The following is a 20,187-nucleotide window of genomic DNA, read 5'->3' on the forward strand; positions in this document are numbered from 1 at the left end:
ACATCACTAGGATACCCAAGATGTTTGGCAACACTGCTGTGCTCTAGTCAAAACTGTTTTTCCTGATGAGAGCGGGGTTATTTCCGTCTGTCAAGTAAGGTGCTTCTTGCATGGGGTCTATATTTGGATGAATGGAATCTCCTTCTCTTAATCTGAACAATTATATCTTCAAAGTCACTGAGTCGACATTCTATTCAGTGATTTGGTTGACGCTTTTATTCACACAACTTACTGTGCATTTATTACAGGGTAAGTCCCCCATGAAGAAACATGAAGTTAAAGTCAAGGGCACAATGATGCGATTTGTGATTTAAACCAAGCCACACAACAGGCTTCACCTTGTGTTTCTCATTGTGTAATCTCTGGATTTTTCCATGAATGGCTTCACTTTCACAATAAAGCTGCAGCAAAATAGCATAAAAAGGGAGGTGATGGATGGCAGATTTCTTTTGCTCTACTTTTCCTGGCTGTATTTAAGCATCTGTGAATGAATTACTATCTAAGCTCCGGCTGGTAGTGTTGCTTAATGATTGTCTTTTGCGCAATAGTTGCATATTAGAAATATACCAAGATCCAGGACAGTTAAAAAGATAAAAACTCTTGTGTCACTTCTGAAACATTCATGACTTCTTTACCCTGAAGGTATTGCAATTAATTCAATAAATACTTCTAAATTGCGGTAAAGGCCTGGAGAGTGCAAAAAACACAACCTTAAATGTGCACGCATGGGGTCAGGACAGTTTGTTAGGTTATGCATTACACATTAATGCAAATTCCCTTATGCAAGAGTAAAATATTTTATTTTGTGACAGGTTTAAAACATCCATAACCCTGAGACGAAAACACAATGTGTCTGATTTTGGAAAGTATATCGCTTTTTTGATGAGCGCTGTCTTCCTCATCTGTTTACAGTGGGAATGGGTTCAAAATCAATGACAGAAAAGGAATGATATCGCTCTTAGTCTTTTTTCTCTATGTGATATTCTGCTTGTTTTTTGGTTCTGAGATATAGATAATTATAGAAGTTGCAGAATATAAGATTGCATATTGCTCTCATTTATTTCAGTGAGAAGTATGCACACTTTGGAAGAAAAGTGCGTTGAATGATATGTCAAAAGATGAACTTGAATCATTTAGTTATTTACAAATTTTGCTTTATTTTTAAATACTGAATTAATTAAATAGCATGAGAAGTGTTTATTCTTATATATGTATTATTTTATTTTTCTATATTGAAACAAATAGTGAATATTGTTTGAAATCATGAAATTCCCTCAAAATACAAAATATTAAATAAAAAAATAGCACATTCATTTTACAAAAAACAAAAAAAAACAATGTTACGCTTATTGACTTCAGTCAGTTTTGAGATCAAGACAGCAGCAGCTTACACTAAGTGTAAAAAATGTAGATGATAAAATGAAAATGAAAACAGACATTTCCTAAATTGTTTGGTGTGTGGAGAATAATAACTAGCAATTCACATTTGACAGGCCCCAAAACAGGGTGCTTGGATTCTTCTGTCCATGAACTGGTAACAAGACTAATAAAAACGCTTGCCAACATGCACTTTAATGTAGAGGCTCCCACAAAGGTTGAGATGAGAGGGCACTTCTAAAAAGCCATTTTTATCCACATTCTCTCTATTCCACACTCAAACATGAGGCGAGAGCACGTGGACACTGTCCATCCTCACCTGTCGGTGTGTGACCGGGATTGAGCTCTTGTGAAACAGCATAGAGAACATTCCAGCATGCATTACATTGCAGTGCAAGGACCTTATCTGGGTTAACATGGTATGCTGTTACTGGGAAAACATGGGGTAAATCAAATTGTATCTGCACATGTTTCAATGAAAGCATGGAATTCAGAAGAGTTTCCTTTCAAACATGAAAACATCTGAAAACCGATTGCTATTTTACCAGCCATTTCATAACACACAGCATGAAAAATAATACAGGTGACTGACAGACGCTTTGCAATGACTAATTCATATTTGCAATGCTGCAACTTAGAATCTCTGAGCCTTTTGCCAGGTAATTTGAACACTTCATCAGTCTGGCATCCGTCAGGCATGTCTGACCTTCCTGTGGAACTCTTGATGTAAGTCGATGGATGTTCTCTAGACTAGAGGCACAATAACAGATCATAATTAGGCTATCTTTAGAAAAGAGTCACGGTGAGATTTAGGCTCATCTAGACTTCCAGCTTACATAAGGTCAGTGATCTGGAAAGGAAGCTTTCTGTACACTGAAAATTACATTACGAGTATTTTATCAACCTATACCTGTTCAAAAATACATAAAATTGTTTATAAATACAGACTGGATGTGCCATTCAAATTAAAACACATGGTGTCTTCAATGTCACACTATTTTATGCCCCATCGGTTGATTTTTATTTAAAGAAAATATATTTTAATTTTAGTTATAGGCTATCACATTGAAACTGGACAAATGTAATGGTGCCTTCATCATTTAGCCTACTTGTATCATCATTTAGCTATGTCTTTTATGTATACATTTGATTATTTAATACTGTGCGCCATCTCCAATTAAGCTGTACTTTTATCAGTTTATGAAAAGTGTAAAAATATTCTTATTGATGAGTATTTATGATACATGAAAGACTGTGAAATTAGCCTTCACAAGACAAAGGACAGGAGTCTTCCATTTTATTTCAAAAATGTTAAAAATGTAATTTCCACCACAGTCACAGAATGCTTTCAAACACAAGAATTGAGGTGTGGTGAACATGACACTGTGATCGGAATATGCATCTCAAAATTAAACTTATTTGACTATCGATATGACATTGCTCACATTAAAACTGGACAAATCGAATAGTGCCTTCATAACTTAGCCTACTTTTATCATCATTTAGCTGTCTTTTATGTATACATTTGATTATTTTACCCTTGCCCAGAGCCAGATGTTTGTTTTTAACTATAAAAATAATACATAAAATAGTTAAAAACATCAATAACCTAAATAAAAGGTTAAAGAAATGAACTATTCCAGTATTTATGGTGTGATACTGATAATGATTAATATTGATTTTTCAAAAAATATAACTGACCTTCAGGTGTGGAATCATACACACCAAACAACATTGCTTGCTTCAAAAAATGAGAAATAAACTGATAGATAGATAGATCTAACTAACTAAATAAATAAATACTTGAGTGAAAAAAACAGACAAAATCTAAATATAATTTGAGTAATGAGCAAAATATTGTGTGCCATCTCCAATTAAGCTCTAATTTGATCAGTTTATGAAAAGTGTAAAAATATTCTTATTGATGAGTATTTATGATACATGAAAGACTGTGAAATTAGCCTTCACAAGACAAAGGACAGGAGTCTTCCATTTTATTTCAAAAATGTTAAAAATGTAAGTTCCACCGCAGTCACAGAATGCTTTTAAACACAAGAATTGAGGTGTGGTGAACATGACACTGTGATCGGAATATGCATCTCAAAATTAAACTTACTTGACTATCGATATGACATTGTTAAAAGTTTCATAATTTGACTAATGAGTAATTTCATTTACGTCTGTTAAACCTGATGAACATTTTTTAAGCACAACTGAGTGCACAGAGACTCACCTCACCTTAATACACCTCACCGTGACTCATCATTGCACCGTGACTGAACTGATCATTGCATAAAACATAATCCAGCTCAAAACAGTTGGGTGTCAGATTCAGATCTCTAGAACAGGAAGATGATACTTTCGGTACTTCCTGTTACTCCACCTTCAGCACTCACTTTTCAGATAGTAGAGGTCCATCTGCCTTAAAAGATTATCCTGACTCACAAGTTCCACACCCACATTTGTGCTGTCAGGTTAGTCTGAAGAGGCTAATTGGTTTCAAGGCTTTTTGTTTGTTTGTTATAATCTCTTGAAATTTCTACAGATGAATTTTACACTCTCTTAGTTTCGATTATATAATTGTAATTGTTTTACGTTTTAGTGCCTGTGGGTTTATTTAAGAGTCAATACAGATGGGCTTCAAACAGTTGCCAAAGGTATAAGGCAAAATAAGAATGTATTTTCCACCATAAAGCAAACTTAAAATTAGACAGCCATAACCTTTTTTGGAAAAGGAAAAGGGGAAAGAGTCGGTGAGGGAAATTCACTCCATCCACACTCTTGGAGGTTTTGGAATTTTAGTGCATCTCCGTGGAAACTGCTGTAAAACACAACATTTTGACTTATTGAATTATTTGTGTTACTAAGGTCCTTGACCAAGAACATGTTACTAAGATCTTTGGAACATGTGTATAGGCCAATTATAAAAATGTGCTTTCCATTTGCTGAATCAGTGTGGGCATCACTGGAAAAACATTTCTGAACACTATTGTAAACCATTTGCATGATGGCTATATTGCATACTATATAGTAGGCACTACATTTGGTTACAACTTACTTCACGAAAGTATATTCTGTATAGTATGAATGTAGTATGAAATTCTGTCAAATTACATCAGCCATGTTGTCATTGTCTTGTAACCTAGTGTGTAACCAGTTGTGTCGCTTCACTGCCATTCACAAATCCTCCCTGTGGCATAATGGGATAGTAAAGTCTCCATCGGATGCGCATTTCAGAATCTTGTAGGTTATTCTGGTACTTTTCACCCATACTGTTTTATGAAAACTAATAATTCAGACACACTACTCAATTAACACACTGTTTTTCGCCTACTATAGACCTTATGTAGCCCCGCCCCTTTTCAACGCTGCGCTCGTTGGGTTCTGTCTTCTGGTTTGTATTCCACAGCATGAAGGTAAGATCTTATGGATTTATGAATGAACTGCTCGTTTTAAAATCTTCCCGGTCTACTGACATTTGTTATGACCTCCGCTTCAAATATTACAACGCTCATGACAACTTTCGTTTGTTCTACAATAGTACCAAAAATCCACTTCACCAGCTAATTCGACAGCGATGCCATAGAAATATACAAGCTACCGCAAAAATGGAAGATTAGAGACAAAATTCTAAAGATGTCTGCACGTGTGTTTCTCTGGTGCATAATGTATAGGGGAGAGCGGGGCACAACCTAACGCTTTTTGACTTTCTCAGTTTGTGTAAATCTACTTATGGTTCAGAGTATTTATTTTTTCCCACATTAATTTCCCACATGTCTAGTACAATTATGTGGTTTTGTTTAATTAATACAGTATATACTTTTTTCTTGACATACCCCGAAAGAATGGAAGTGAAATGTGACAACATGCCCCATAGGTGGGGTACATTGTAACATGTGTGGGGCACATTGTAACATAACATTATGACAGCTTAAAATGTTATCTGATCTAATAAAAAATATATACAAAACAAACTAAAATATTTTCTAAATAAAATACAATTAAAAAACTTTTTCATATAAAATAATGGCAATTTTTAATAATTAAATATATATATATTTTTTTGGGACTACGAACACATGAAAACAAAGCTATACAACATAGTTCAAAACAAATAAATAATTAGTCATTTCTGAACATTGACTCTCAGTCTTTATTCACCTTTTTCTCACGTTTTCCCAATAAAATTAATAAAAGTATAGAATATAATAGCATATTTCTAATAGGGGCACATTGTAACGCAGTGTTACAACATGCCCCCGCCTGCACAACGGGGGTTTAAACCCTGCTAGTGTCTTCTGCTAGTTAGCGAAGCATTAAATAACTATCTCAACTGTTAAATAACATCTTGGAGATTAAAATAATATCAGATTTGTCTTATTTTAAATAAACACAAAAAATAGAGATGAAAAATTAACTTAAGTAAGAAATTTACTTTTGCTATGGTTTAATAAATGTCTATGGATATCTTCCAAAAAAATTATAATGTTGGCGGAATTTTTTTTTCTATATAGTGTTGATATGGCAACTAGTAAATACACAAAGTTTCGTCATCCAAGCATGTGCGGAAGTATTTAAAACAAGCGTGTTACAACTAGCCCCGCGTTAGGTTGTGCCCCGCGCTCCCCTATACTGTATAGAAGCATTAGGCATATTCGAGAAGTATGCACATTTCTCAAAATATCTGCTTTTATGTTCCACAGAAGAAAAAAAAGTCATACAGTTTTAGAAAGACATGAGGGTGAATGAATGACAGAAATTTTTTTTTTTGAGTGAACTGTCCCTTTAAGTTTTGACTGATATAATACACCATAACAAACCCTGAACACCAGAAACACTACATGTTCTTCTAAAGAAACCACTGATGCCTTCAACCAGGCCTGTTCTAAAAAAGAAAGCTTTACAGTGTTAAATTGCAGATGTTTCTGGAATGAACTTAGTCCCGGGTGATTCTGCTGAATTTTGGGGAGCCTGGGAAGCCTGCTAATACTAGCAGAGAGCCAAGAATGACATTCCCTATGGAGCAATGTGTGATCCTAGTATGCGCACTAACAGATGTTGAAGCTCTTAGTCCACCAATCTGACCTCTCACCTAGACAGAACACCAGAAATGAAGAAGAATGTACGAATGAGACAAGAAATGCTTCACATTACATGAAGGCACAGTGGTATCCAAATGATTTATAAGCCCAGCAACCCACTGTTGCACTTGGACAGTGATGTCTCTGGTGGTGGAAGGAGGTGACTGCTAACAGGCCATTGGTTGACCTTGAAGTGTACTGGAGCCCCCTGATGAGAGGGACATTCCAGTGGGAGCATTCCTTGCGTCTGTACTTCTTCAGCTGAGAAAAGTCACACTGATCCGTCACAAGTAAACCCATCAGCCAGGTATCTCGCAAAGCATTTATGGAATGCCAGCTCACACCTACTGAGGGAGGCATGCGAGGCAAAATATTTATCCTGAAAACAGAAACCCACTGAAGAGCACACAGTCCTCTTCTCAGTGGACTTATTTAACACAGTTAGGTGGCTCACAACTTTTAATGGGTAAAAGTAATAATTTTGGTCATGATATTGATGAATAATACAGTTTATCTTGAAACATGAATGTATTGAGTTGGCAGGCTGGAACACCAAAAGGGCTGCTTTTACACAGTGAATCATTTGTCTGCATTCTTCAGAAAACTATTTTAAAAATGCATCTGATGAACAGAACTTGGGAGTCAAAGTTCTTAAGAGATTAATGTCGCTGACAGAGCAGGGAGGAAAGGTGAAATTCTACCAGGCATTTTTTTTTATATTGGTTTTCACCTTATACAAATTCCCTCTGGCTGTTTCTCCTATACAGCAATAAGATTAAATGTGAAACCTTTTTTTTTTTTTTTTTTTTTTTTTTTTAAGACCCAAGTAATATCTTGTCTCTTCTAGAGCAGTGTTCCTCAAATCTGAGATCTCAATTATGCAGAGCTTCACAACTCTGGCTCTGATGTTCACTCAACTGCTAGAGAAAACCCATAATGCACTGTGAGAGTCGCGCGCCGAATGAATTCCCACGTCTAGCCAGATGGTGCCCGCAGGTGAATTATCCATCCATCCATTTTCTGAACCGCTTGACCATTATGGGTACATAGTAATAGCATACAAGTAGAAACTTATTTTTAATTAATTTTTAAATAATTTAATTAAGCTTTATACATGCTAGTTTCCATGACAGAATTCAAGATAAATCTTTTCATCACTACTGGAGCTGCCAGTTTGTAAGGTTTCAAATGATTATTAAACAGCAAGCACAAACTGTGCAAAAGCAACAGCTCTTCCGGCGCACTAAGTGTCCGAATTCGCTCACTTGTTTTCATTCGCTCCTTCAACTGGACTATAGTGGACTAATGGGGAATAGTGAATGAGGGTATAGGGGTCAATTTCAAACACAGCTCTAGAAAGGTACAGGCAGGTGAGTTTGATCAGGATTGGACCTAAACTGAAATCTGAAGCATTTTAATTCCCCTTCTTACCTAACATGTCAGACATTTCTCTTCTTCCCCATTTGGAATGGAATGCTTTAACATGTTTTACTCAGAGGGCAAATTCCTCTCAATGTTGAGCTATAAAGTTTTTAATCAATTTGGCTTGCAAAGCATTCCAAACTGTTGAGACCCTTGTCTGGTTAGGTCTAATTTGCCTAAGGCATTTGAACGTTCTACCCTGCCTCCAAATATGCCTATTTCCCTACTACATTGTTACGCGAAAAACAGTACATGAAAAGAGTAGAATGTCTGAATTCATAGTATTCATAAAACAGTATGCAAAAATAACCAATATGACCTTCTACTGCCTAAAACAGACCACAGGAGAGGAGTTGTGAATGGCAGTGATGCGACGCAGCTGTAAGCCACATGACAATATGGCAGCTGTATACATCCAGATTTAATTCATACCACAAGCGTTTATTCTATAGAGCAGTGCTCCTCAAACCTGTCGTGAGGTCCCCCCACCACTGCACATTTTGTCTCCCTACACATCCAATTCAAGTCTTGGGCTGAATTTGAATTCGAAATCGAACCTAAACCCTCAATCACTATACCCTACGTTAGTCCATTGATACAGTTCACTTGAAGGAGTGAATGAAAACGAGTGAGCAATTCGGACAGCGGTTGAGTGTAAAACGGCTGAACACTCATTTTTGCGGTGCAATGTGGGATAGAATGAGTGCACTCTATAATGTCCACTATTGTTTCGGACACCACTACAAATGGCTGTCCCCTCAAATACTGCTCTATTTGAGAGTATAGGGGGCAATTTCGGATTCAGCCCAGTCTCCACTAATGAGCTGGTGAGTTGAATTAGGTGTGTTGGATGAGGGAGACATACAAAATTTGCAGTGGTGGTGGGGTTCTCACACTAGGTTTGAGAAGCACTCCTATAGAGCAGTGTTTCTCAACCCTGTTCTTGGAGGCACACCGGCTATGTCTCAATCAGCTATCGATATATCGTGTGCATGAATTTGGGAACTGGTAAGGACAGTAAGGATACTGGCTCATTACACATAGAGACACTAATGACTCGACGACATGACAACGTCCTCATTGTACAACATCACTGTATTTATGAACAACAGCTGAACTGATATCTTTCTGACATTATTTTTTTAAGTTATTTATATTACATTATGATAAATACTTTGTTTGTTACATATATGTGCAGCGTGAATAAATTAATAATGTTAGCTAGATTATGTTTATTACCTGTCTAGCGTTGTATGTTTATGCTGAAATATAATTAAATAATGGTTTGTATTTTAAAAAACATCTATCGTGTGTCATTATGTGTAGTGATTTATGTTGCACGCTTCAGAACTTCCATTAAGGGAACATAGTGAGCATCTGCTCCCTGGTTTTCATGGTGCATTTTGGAACTTTTTAGGGAGCGAACATTTCAGTGCACTGGTAGGATTTCGTGATTGACAGCCCTTAAAATGGCAGACTACAGTGCCCTGACTACTGACCTAGGGAGCTGATTGAGACGCACCCACCAACAGTACAGATTTTCAAACTCTTACTTATCAAACATACCTGGTTCAGGTCATCAGCTCATTAGAAGGAAGAAATATATGGGTCATATAAGGGAGACATCCAAAATGCACTGTCAGTTGGGAAACTATTATAGAGCATACTTTTTGTTTAATGGTCTGAGGATGTATTAATTTACAAAATCACAAAAACAATACAAATATTCTCTGCTTTTGGTTAATCATTGATCTGCCATTGTGCAGTTATAGTGATTTGGTCTGCAATTGCAAATTATTTGTGCAGTTGATGAGAGTAATAATCTTTTTGTGGCTCTGAGTGTAGAGCTGGAATGAGGCCTCTCTTCATGAAGACTGCTTGCCAACAGTGAAGCAGGTGGCAGAATTGTTTTGCTGTTGTGAAAAAGGCTCCCTTCTGCTCTGAGAGAAAGATGCCATTCATGCCAAAGCAGGAACACAGATAAGAGCAGTTTGCACAGACTTGCACTTGTGGAACATCTCAGGACGAGACACCACACACACCTCCCCCCTAAATGCATTGGCTTTAGCCAAGACAAAAACCAGCAGACACAGTCTTTGTAAAGATATATATTAAAGTTTTATTCAAATAACTGAAATGTTAATGACATACAAAACAATTCCCCATTCTTGAAGTTCACAGCAACATCCAAATATGGGTCAACCAGTTTGAACTGCGTATCTACATTTCACGTTGCTAATGCTCAGTTTTATTATATAACTTAATTGTAATGCAAATCTTTGGCATGATCACATTACTAAATACCAAAAAGTAAAATAATATACAAAATATATTAAATTCTCTCATTTCAAAACCGCCCTTTCTGTAAACAGTCCAAGTAGTGAACAAAACAAGCATGACTCCCAATACAAAGCATTGGCCAGCAGGTGCTTTGTATCTGAGACAATAGGAAAATAAGCATTTAATAAAAGTGAGGAAAGGTTAAATTAACACATTACCCACATAGATAAGACTGTTCGATTTCGTTAGTTTTAACTGTTTATACCATTATACCACCATAAACCAATGCAAGTGTAGTCTTGGTTGAGAACAAATGTAGAAATGTCTCCGTCTCAAATCAAGGCTAGTCACAGTCACTACATTAGAGAACCTTTGAGTCACAACATCAAAACTAGTATTTAAATGCTTACAGTAGAACCAGCTACTGCAGCACTACGAAAATAAACAGATCCAAAAAGAGGATGGTAGTCTAAATGGCAACCGTTCTGAGCAAGGCCAAGGGTCAGACTGGAGATAGCCTTTTTTCCTCTGAGCAGGGACATTCCACCACAGAGGAATGTGGGAAGATTAGCTCCAGCTTGTCTGCGAGGGAGTGGCAAGTGTGGTGGTTGCAGTTCTGGGTGCAAAATAATAATAATAATATGGCATCTGAAACATCAGCTCCTGTCCCTCCTAAGTAACACTTACCCTAAGTGTCACTAAAAGAGTATGTACCCTTCCACTGTTTCCAAAAGGAGGCTTCCCATTCCGCCACTTAAATCAGGAAGTGAGAAGCGCCCGCTGTCAGTCAGTTATAGTAAGAACGCCAACTGTAAGGATAATTTAGTCAAAGGGAGTGCTAGTGAAGGTATTACCCAACTATTCCTGTAAATTGTCTAATCCTAGGCCTCCCAGTTCAAACTGCATTTGGCCTCCTACAATTCAAACTATTCTTTTCTTGATATTTCAGGACGAAGCAGTTGCAATGGCACATCTACTATACGTGGAGTACATAAAGTTAGAGATATATTCGTCTGTGCATTTTATCTAGGAATGTGGGATATAGTCTTACATGGGTTGGTATACTTAGCTGTTTAAAAAAGAAAAAAAAAAGAGAAAGAACACTGCCCTTGGTTGTTCCTTTGAGGAAAGTAAAAAAACAAACAAAAGTTTCACAACAGTGGGATATTTCTTCCTATTACTCCATTCTGACAACACTCTTCAAACACAGTCAGCAGCAATAATCATAAATACAAAATAACATCAACATATACAATGTGTTTATAAGTCTTGTGGTAGCTTTTTGGAGCTCTGTAATGTACTGTCCAAGTACCTCACATTCAGACGATACATCTCACAGTCCAGGTTGGGTAACCAGGTGAGATGAAAAACTTTCGTTTAACGTGTGGAGGAACTGTCAAGAGAGCTCAGCTCTCCATCAAGGATCAGTTTTAGGTTACTCCCACCATCCGTTCCTCTCACTTCCTGATACAAAAACTGACCGGCTTCAATGGTGAGTTCCTTCTCAAAGCAAGCACACCTTCTCTTGACATGATTGGTCCTCAGACGGAGACCCAAGGAGAATATTCAATGTGTAAGAGCAGAAGGCAGCATCAAGCTGAACACTGTTCATCTCAGATTTCAGATGAGGATCTCTACCATGTCGTTTTCAACAGCGCTGCTGATCTGGGTTGTGTTGAGAGAAGTGGAATCTGTAATGAAATACAAGATCTTCAGCTTTGTTGGCTAGTGCCTGGAGAGCAAACAAGCTTTACAAAACTTTGACTGTTTTGTTTGAGTTCATTCTCCAACTGTTGCTTTGACATGGTGCTCAGGTTACTCTTTAACAACTTTGGTTCAAAAGGGCAAGTATGCACCATCATTATAGAAGTTCTACCATTAAGTGTTGTTTTTAGCACCTGATACTACATATTAGATTTGTCATGTCAACCAACAAATCTTATCAAACTGTTCCAGAGACACCAAATAAAGAAGTGAGATGAGTGAAGATGGGTTTATGCACACAAGTTTACACACCAGAAATGTAAGGCTGTGGAGCAGATCTAGCTGCAACAGGGGCTGCTTTAGGGTTGGTCTCGTCTGAAGGCCCTTCACACTGGGTGCTGCGGTCTTGACACTGAGTTTTGGAGAGCTGATGGGGCAATGGAGGCATGGACGCGGCTGCTGTCTGGTCATCTGAGAGGCTCTTCCCTGAAATCGCAGACAGAAAAGGAAGCAGTTTAATTACTGGTTCAAACATATGCATCACCACGCAAACATTTGCCATCCTGTAAACTCCCTTTACTATTCTGGAGGATCTATTCTAGAAAAGAGGGAGACTGAAATGCATTCCGTTTCACGAGATGTAAACTATTTCAGGAACACCGGCTAGTCGCCGCACTCATTTTATTTCGGATAGCACATTCTTCCTTGGCGACATTACATAGCCACTAAGTAAAGAAGCTGCCAGTTGTCTTTTTTGGTTCAGATAGGTCACAGGCACACAGCGTTGGACTATGGAAGGAGTCCAATCCTGCTCCTGGAGGCCCAACATCCTGAAAAGTTTAGCTACAACCCAGCTAATCAAGGTCTTTAGATTACTAAAAAGGCCAGACAGTCAGGTTGAAGTTAAATTCTGCAGGAAGACGGCCATCCAGCAACAAGATTTGACACCCCTGGCCTAAGGCTACTATGCTCACCTTTGGTTCGGCTGGTACTAGGTGTGGCAACCGTGTTGATGGAGGGAACAGATCGAGCAGGTCGTAGGCCTTGCGGCTCAAGTCGGCCTTGCTCTCGCCTTGACCGCTGCTGCATGACCTTTATAATAGCATCCTTCTCCAAAAGTTGAGCATAAAGTGCTCGAATCCTGATAAAACAAAGTACTTTAAGCACATAGACACTAAAGGAAACAAAACATTTAATTTTGCTAACAAATATAGACTGACTTTCCAGTTGCAGATAGAAGCATAATAGAGGACGTACCTGTTTTCCATCTCCTGATGCCTGTGGTTGGGGGACGGCAGGTCCTCATTGAAGCTGCTATTGGGTGAATGACGAGGTGAATGGTTGATGATTGTGGTATCCCTGGAAAGAGCATTACAGTTATACATGAGTAAAAAATGTCAAGTTATTTCCCATTTCCAATTCTTTGACGCAAAGCTTATCTATTGTTTTTGTTTTGACTCACCTCTGAGCTGCAGCAGTAGCAGCGGCATCCATGGCAAACTGACGCATCGTGCTCTCCTCAAGATACTTTTGCTCCCAGCGAGTGATGTCAGCTTCCAGGGCCAGAACCTGCTCCTCCCTCTCCCTCAGTTGCTGGTGTAGAGATGACACGTTAAGGTCCGAGTAGGACCCAGGGCTCGTTTGCTGGGCATGAGACTGCCACTGAAAGAGAAAAAGTTTTACTTTTCGATCCCAAGACGTTGATTCTCACACATCAGTTGGGTGAATAAAATATTGCCTGTTTTTTACCTGCTGTGCTCTCAGGCTCTTCAGTTCCTGCTCCAGCCTGGTCCTCAGTCGTAACTCCAGTGCCTCCCTCTTCTCGCATGCTGCCTGCAATTGCGCTAGGGCACTCTGCATCCTCTCCACCTTTTCCACGTAAGCTCTTTTCCTGCGTAACTCTTCTTCCAGCTGCCTATTTCGTGTCTGAGCGGAGATCAGCGCTTGCTCCAAGGCTTCTCGCCGCCTCTTCCATTCTTCTCCTGAGCCCCGCAGATGCTGCAGCTCTTTTTCCAGACGTTCCCGCTCTCGAAGGTGATCCTCATCTATGGACAGAAAAGACAGACATTGTGAGAACTATGTACCACTACTAGGGTAAGGGTACACGTAGTGCTACTCAGTCATCATGCTTAGTTGTTACACAGGCCACAAAATGAATGACCATGCTGTAAGACTGGGGTGTGTCGAGAACATTCCCTGGGCTGTAGTCTCATTCTAACCAATTCTCAGGGGATAAGCTTCCCACAAGAGTCTGGAACAAAAGAGGCAGGCTTGATTTACACACGTCTGTCTGGGTTTGCAGGGGAGTGGCCGAGTTTCCCCGTGTCCTTTGACCTACACTGCAGACTTGCTTTAGAATTCCCAGATTACAAAAGCGATTCACTATATTCCCATTTGGGAGGCTGAATTCCTCAAACCCTTTAAGATGACTTTGCATACTGAAAAGGGATATACTAAAGCCCAGCTCACTTGTTTTTGGGTCACTCTGAATGCCTTGTGAGATAGAAAAATTAGACGCAATTAGTCTTCCATTCCGCTTCTACGCTGATTATACAACCCAAAGCAAATGCCTTTGGATGGAATGCAGATTTTCTCTTATCCACTTACGCACACAGGCACGTCTTTGTACTAACTGGATCTCTGGAATGCCTCTGAGGCAGGCAGTAAACAAGTAAAGCAAATGTTCCACAAGGTCATAAAGCGTAATAACCTACACCTTTTTAAGCCTTCAGAGATGCCAAATCGTGGCTTTGACATGCCTCCATGGAACTATGTGTTGGCTCAGAAGGAAACATTCAGAATTTTTGTTTGCACAAACATTTTCTTTTTTGGAGTAAACTAATTTTATTATGCAAATATGAAGGATCACTTTATACTTCTACTCTTGGGGATCATTCAAATAAAATGCTGAACAACAATCCCTATTAGGATTAGCAAAACAAATCCAGTTTACCCTAACACAGCTCTGAATTCTTTAGCGCTAATATGCCCAAAAATGGAGAGCCAGTGCATAGGGCATCAGAAGAGGGTGCGCTTAGGGCCTCAGAGACTGAAATAATGGTGGGGGCTGTTGGGAAGCATTCCAGGAGGATGGAATATCCCAAAATACCTGAAAATATTCCAGGAATCCAGGTCACATTTACTTACAGTGTTAATAATGGTTGGGTCAAATTTCAAAAACAACTTTCTGAGACGAAGACTACAGGATGTACCAAACCAACTATTTACTGGCACTTAATTTGTTTTAAAAAAGTCTTGCTATGCTTATGGACCATTTCAGCGTAGCAAGCAATATATCAAACCAAACGCTTTGTCAGAAATCACATCAATGATAAACATGCATTGCATTGTTAGAGGAATGCATTATTATGCCTACAGCATAAACATAAAAACTCAGTGGGAACAGCTGGGGCTGCTTGCATGCTTGACTACACATTTGGGAGAAGGATAATTTATAGAGGAGCAAAGGGGAATTCTTACTTTGCTCAACCAGTTTGGTGAAGGCATGCCGACTCTTGTCTTCAACTTCCATGGCTGCTCTCTGTTTGTTGGCTGTTTCCAGGCGGTCTAATGTGGGAGTCAACAATTAGTATTTATCGCCTCATACCTAAACATGTAGCTCATATTTAAGACAATTAGCTCAGCTATGTGAAACATCTTACCCCTGAGATCTCTGTTGAAGTCATGAAGTCGCTTGATCTCACTCTCAAGCTTGTTCCTCATGGTTTTCTCAAGGGCTTCTCTCTTCGCAGATCCCTTCATAAGAGTCTCATATGCCTCTGATATCCTCTGAATCTCCTGTTCGAGCTGAAAGAGAGGAGAAAGACATTTTAATGTCTGTTATTTATTAACTCGCATTAATTCCTCAATTCCTAATCCCCATTTACTCTCACTGCAAGGAAAAAGAGTAGATGGGACATTATGCCAAGTATCTTCTTTTATGTTCAGAGGAGGGATGAAGTAATGCTTGTTTGGAACAACATGACGGTGAGTATATGACAATTTTTATTTTTGGGTGAATTTCACCTTTCTTTCTTACACCTAAATATAAAAAGACAAGGATCAGAGCGCAATGATGACAGATAGACAAAAAAAGAAGAGAAAGGGAAAAAGGGGAAGAATGTGCTTGGCTGAGCTCTTCATGGTGCTTGCCCACAAGTGAATCACTCTCACAGAGCTCTCCAGGGACTGGGAATTGAATCAACATTCCAGAAAGAACACTTATGAGTCCCAGGTGTCTGCACATTCATCTCCCCACAGGGCGGGATGCCAAAGGTAAATGCAGGGAACAAAGGAAATGTGTGTTTTGAAGGCATACCATTCACTGAGAAAGGAACAATACTTGACACTATATGCACCTGTATGGCATTTGTGACGCAGAAAATGGCTTGTGAAAGAGCACATTAAAAAAAATAAAAAAATAAAGGTTCATGTAGGTTTAACTTGTCATTACACAACATCAGACACCTGATTTCTATAAATTGCAGGTTTTATACTTCAAAACTACTTGGTAAATTTACAAGCAGGACCCTGGGTGCCATGTGGGGTTTTGTTAAAGAGTGAAAGTGAAAGGGGCCATTCAGTCATGGAAACCACAGCTGTGGGGTCTGGTTGTTGCTCTTAGCAGCCCAGTCCATCAGCTGTGGACTACGCAAAGCCCCTTCTTCATTCTCGGACACTGAGATGAGCCAAGACATCTGCTCCAATTGGCATCCCATTGGAATCCCAACAAAGAGGGCCACAGAACAACCCAGAGAGGCCTCCCCCCTTTAGAGTTCTCTGATTTACAATGTATCGCTCTGTATGAAGAAGGTTTGATCTTTATGATCAACTGTTCTAGGATGGCATTCTTTTAAGATACAGTTGTTCTGATTCCAAGCACTATCTATGTATGAATCTGGACTGAAATTCAATCTATGTTATGACACTGCACAGCATACGCAATGCCCAATAAATCTTTGCAAAACAAACACCAAGATAAGCTTGTTTTTTTCCCTCCTTGTTCTGCCTTGACACTCTGGTATTTCAGTGATGACATTATCACATTACAGAAAAATGTTTGGCATTGCAGGCATGGGTAAATTCAGTGTTTCACATGCTAATTAAGTTACTGGGAATTTTCACTCAGTCACTAGGAATGAGTCCTTTTCAAATTACATCGAAATTCTAGTGATCCTCTCCCTTTCCCACATTCCTACACTGCAAGAGGGCTAATCTCTTTAGAATGCAGCAGCTAGAAGACACCAGGACACAATGATTTCTTGTTCAACACTCTTTGTAGGTCATTTCAGAGATTGAAATCAAAGGCCACAGCTGGTTCCTTTGCATCTATGGCAAAATGTGGCACCATACCAAGAATATCACAGTTCTAGGAGGTTTCTAAAAAGCCACAAGCAACAAAGAGTCCTCTCTTACCTTCTGCAGCCTTGCCGCCTTCTCGCTGTAGCTCTCAACTTCTCCTCTCAGTCTCTCATTCTCTTTAATAAGCTGCTCTATTTGGCAGTTTTTCACCGGGATGCTGTATCCTCCAACAATGACATCCTGACCAGCAGGGGTCAACATGGGCAGGGCGCTGTGGTGAGGCGCTTGAGATTGGGTTGGAAATAACCTGTTAGAAATAAATATAAGCCATTAGTGTGCACCCACAATGTACCTATATCTAATATAAAGTGATAAAAAATAGCTGATCGTACCTGTGATGCTGTGAGTGGAAAGCAGGAGGGGGCTCTTTATAATAGTGCCCATGTTCCTGTGAATGACTAAGCATATATCCAGGGGATCTGACCATAAAGGGGTACTCCGGGGGTGGACCACGTTGGTCTGGCTCATGAATCAACCTCTCGTTCACAACAGGACCAGAGTGATTATTGGAGAGCTGAGGGTAGCTATGCGATGAGCTCATGGGAATATTGTCATGGGCATAGTTCCTCTCCAACGAGAGCTGCAAGAGGCGTTCGCTGAGCGAGCGAGCATGCTCCCGCTTCACGTCCCACATGCCCTCATCCTGCTCGGCTCCTCCAACCATTCCGGGGGTCTCCAGGCTGCAGTGCTGAAGCCCTACCTGACCTCTCTGGTAGGCCAGGTACTGTGAGTGTGCTTTTGCTTCCTCATAAGTTGGCAGCTCCTCTGTGTGGAGTTGATAGAGGTGGCAGACTGGACTCTCTAAATGCTGGTAGTCCCCCTGGTGCTCTTGGCCCTGGGGCTCCTGTCGGGTGGACAACTGGGGAGAAAGTGATTCCTCTTGCGTTAGGCTTTCCAGAGATGAACGAGGGCTTCCTGCACCTCCTCCACTGCTGCCTCCACGCAGTGCCTGCTGCTGGATGGCCAACAGAGTAGGGTCAGTAGGGTTCCCATAACGGAGCTGCTCTTGAATCAGTCGGTGCAGCACAGTGCCTGACGAATCCTCTGCTGTTCTCATTTCAGTCTATGTTTTGCAGACAACAATAAATTATAGTGTGTTATGAGACTTTTCTGGACAGTGAACCTGATGAAAAAAAAAGAGAATTAAATTACTTAAAATTCAAATCCTTTTAATTGCTCATCTATAGGGCAACATTCTACAACAGCAAACACTGAGTGGTGCCTCACTCCTCATGCTTCTAGGCTGACTGCCTTTACCCATAGCAACACCACGTTTACCCAAAATACCACTGGCACCATCCTACAACACCCACCATGCACTGTGTTTCTCCTTAAGTTTATAATCTTGCTAAGAATTAGAAGTGAACAAAAATGGGGTAGGATCAAATAACTTTCCAAAGTTGCGAAAATTATTTTCTGACAAACACAAATTCCTATCCAGTGGGTCACCTTTGTTTTACAACCACAACTGTAGCAATACATTTAAACATGCCAAAGTGAGCATGGAAACAAAAGGGTATTATGAATGTTAGAGCTATAGTTCCTCATTCTTTTTAAACCACAATGCTACGTAGTTTATTCCATCAAAATATTCAAATTCATGTAAAAACTGTTGGATTAACAAATACAGCCTACAAAGAAAACCCTATCGTTCACGTACAGTATCAAAAGCATCAAGAAACTAAGCATGTGACATAAAACTCAGTTTAAAACAACAAGCTACTTTAAAACTCTTTAAAAACTCACCAAATCACAGTAGCATTACGAATAAAAAATACGGACGATATATCTGTTTAACGATATAATCCTTAATGAAATTCTTTGAGTACGGCTTTTATTTCCATGCGTATATTTGAGTTGCGTGCGCGTCTGGAGAGCTCCTCCAGCAGACTGAGATCAGGAGGGGAGGGGCTCTGCTAATAAATGACCGAGCTCCGATTGTTCACTGCCTTTGGAATGCGCGGAATGCGAAGGCTGCAGTCCCTCGGGGATCAAAAGCAGTTCCGCTTTTCGCTCGCCCCGCCCCCTCTCAGGGAGCGCAGGGAGAACCGCTCGACCCAAGCGGAGCGCGCTGCTGAAGGGGGGCGGGGAGCGCGCTGTTGAAGGGGGGCGGGCAGTGCGCGCGACCAGCGGAACTGCATTCACTCTCAGCCCCGTGCGCATTTGTCCTGCTTCTGGAAGGCGTTTTTGTTTTCAACGGTGAGAGGAATGCAGTAAAAGTCGCAGAGATCTGTAACCTTTGTTGTTCTGCTTTACTACACTTTCTTGTGAAGTTGCAGTGCGCTCAATTAAGCCTATAAATGCATGACTTCATGTAAACAAAAATCATGGGGAATAATAGTTTTTTTTGGATGTTACTTTGACATAGAGATGATGTTCTACCGACACTCACTTCCTATATTGTTATATTTGGCTGATTTGCAGTCTCATTCACGATATAGTTCATTAAAGGGATAGCCTGTATTATTTACTCACCCTCATGTTGTTCCAAACCTGTATGACTTTCTTCTGTGGAACACAAAAGATGTTAGGCAGAATTGTCGGAACTGACAGCCTCAGTCACAATTCACCTGCATTGTATAAAAAAAACAAAGAAAAAAATGTAATTAAAGTGAATTGTGACCGAGGCTTTCATTCTCCTATTGTGTTCCATGGAAGAAAGAAAGTCATACATGAGCGTGTTTTTTTTTTCTTTTTATTTGGGGGTGGGTGCTGTGCTAGTGTGTATGTGCTAAGCAGGATGAAGAATCAAAAAGACGAATGCACAAGTGAAATATAGACCATGAGCCATTAGAGAATCGATTTGAAGGTCTTTTGTTTGCTCTGGGCTGGTGAATATTTAAGCCGTGGCCCGTGTCAGTTAATTGCTGAGTGTGTCTGTGTGGATGATGGGGAGGGGGTGTCTGTATGTGTGTTTGAGGCATGCTGCCAACCAGCTGTCCGTGGAGAGCAATCCTCTTCC

The 20,187-nt window shown here is 39.9% G+C and overlaps 1 protein-coding gene across 1 annotated transcript; it reads right to left on the bottom strand.

The window, feature by feature from the left end:
- Window positions 1-11,249: 11,249 nt before the first annotated feature.
- amotl2a (angiomotin like 2a) lies at window positions 11,250-19,165 on the bottom strand. The gene is made up of 11 exons (XM_082189543.1): window positions 18,972-19,165; window positions 17,558-18,348; window positions 17,280-17,472; window positions 15,527-15,671; window positions 15,345-15,431; window positions 13,614-13,909; window positions 13,327-13,526; window positions 13,122-13,223; window positions 12,839-13,005; window positions 12,177-12,350; window positions 11,250-11,851 (listed from the first exon to the last, which is right to left on the bottom strand). Exons 2-11 carry the CDS (start codon window positions 18,280-18,282, stop codon window positions 11,781-11,783), a joined length of 2,160 nt encoding a protein of 719 aa, XP_082045669.1. The 5' UTR covers window positions 18,283-18,348; window positions 18,972-19,165; the 3' UTR covers window positions 11,250-11,780.
- Window positions 19,166-20,187: the final 1,022 nt, after the last annotated feature.

The sequence above is a fragment of the Leuciscus leuciscus genome (assembly GCF_965113295.1).
Source record: "Leuciscus leuciscus genome assembly, chromosome: 14".
Taxonomy (NCBI): domain Eukaryota; kingdom Metazoa; phylum Chordata; class Actinopteri; order Cypriniformes; family Leuciscidae; genus Leuciscus; species Leuciscus leuciscus.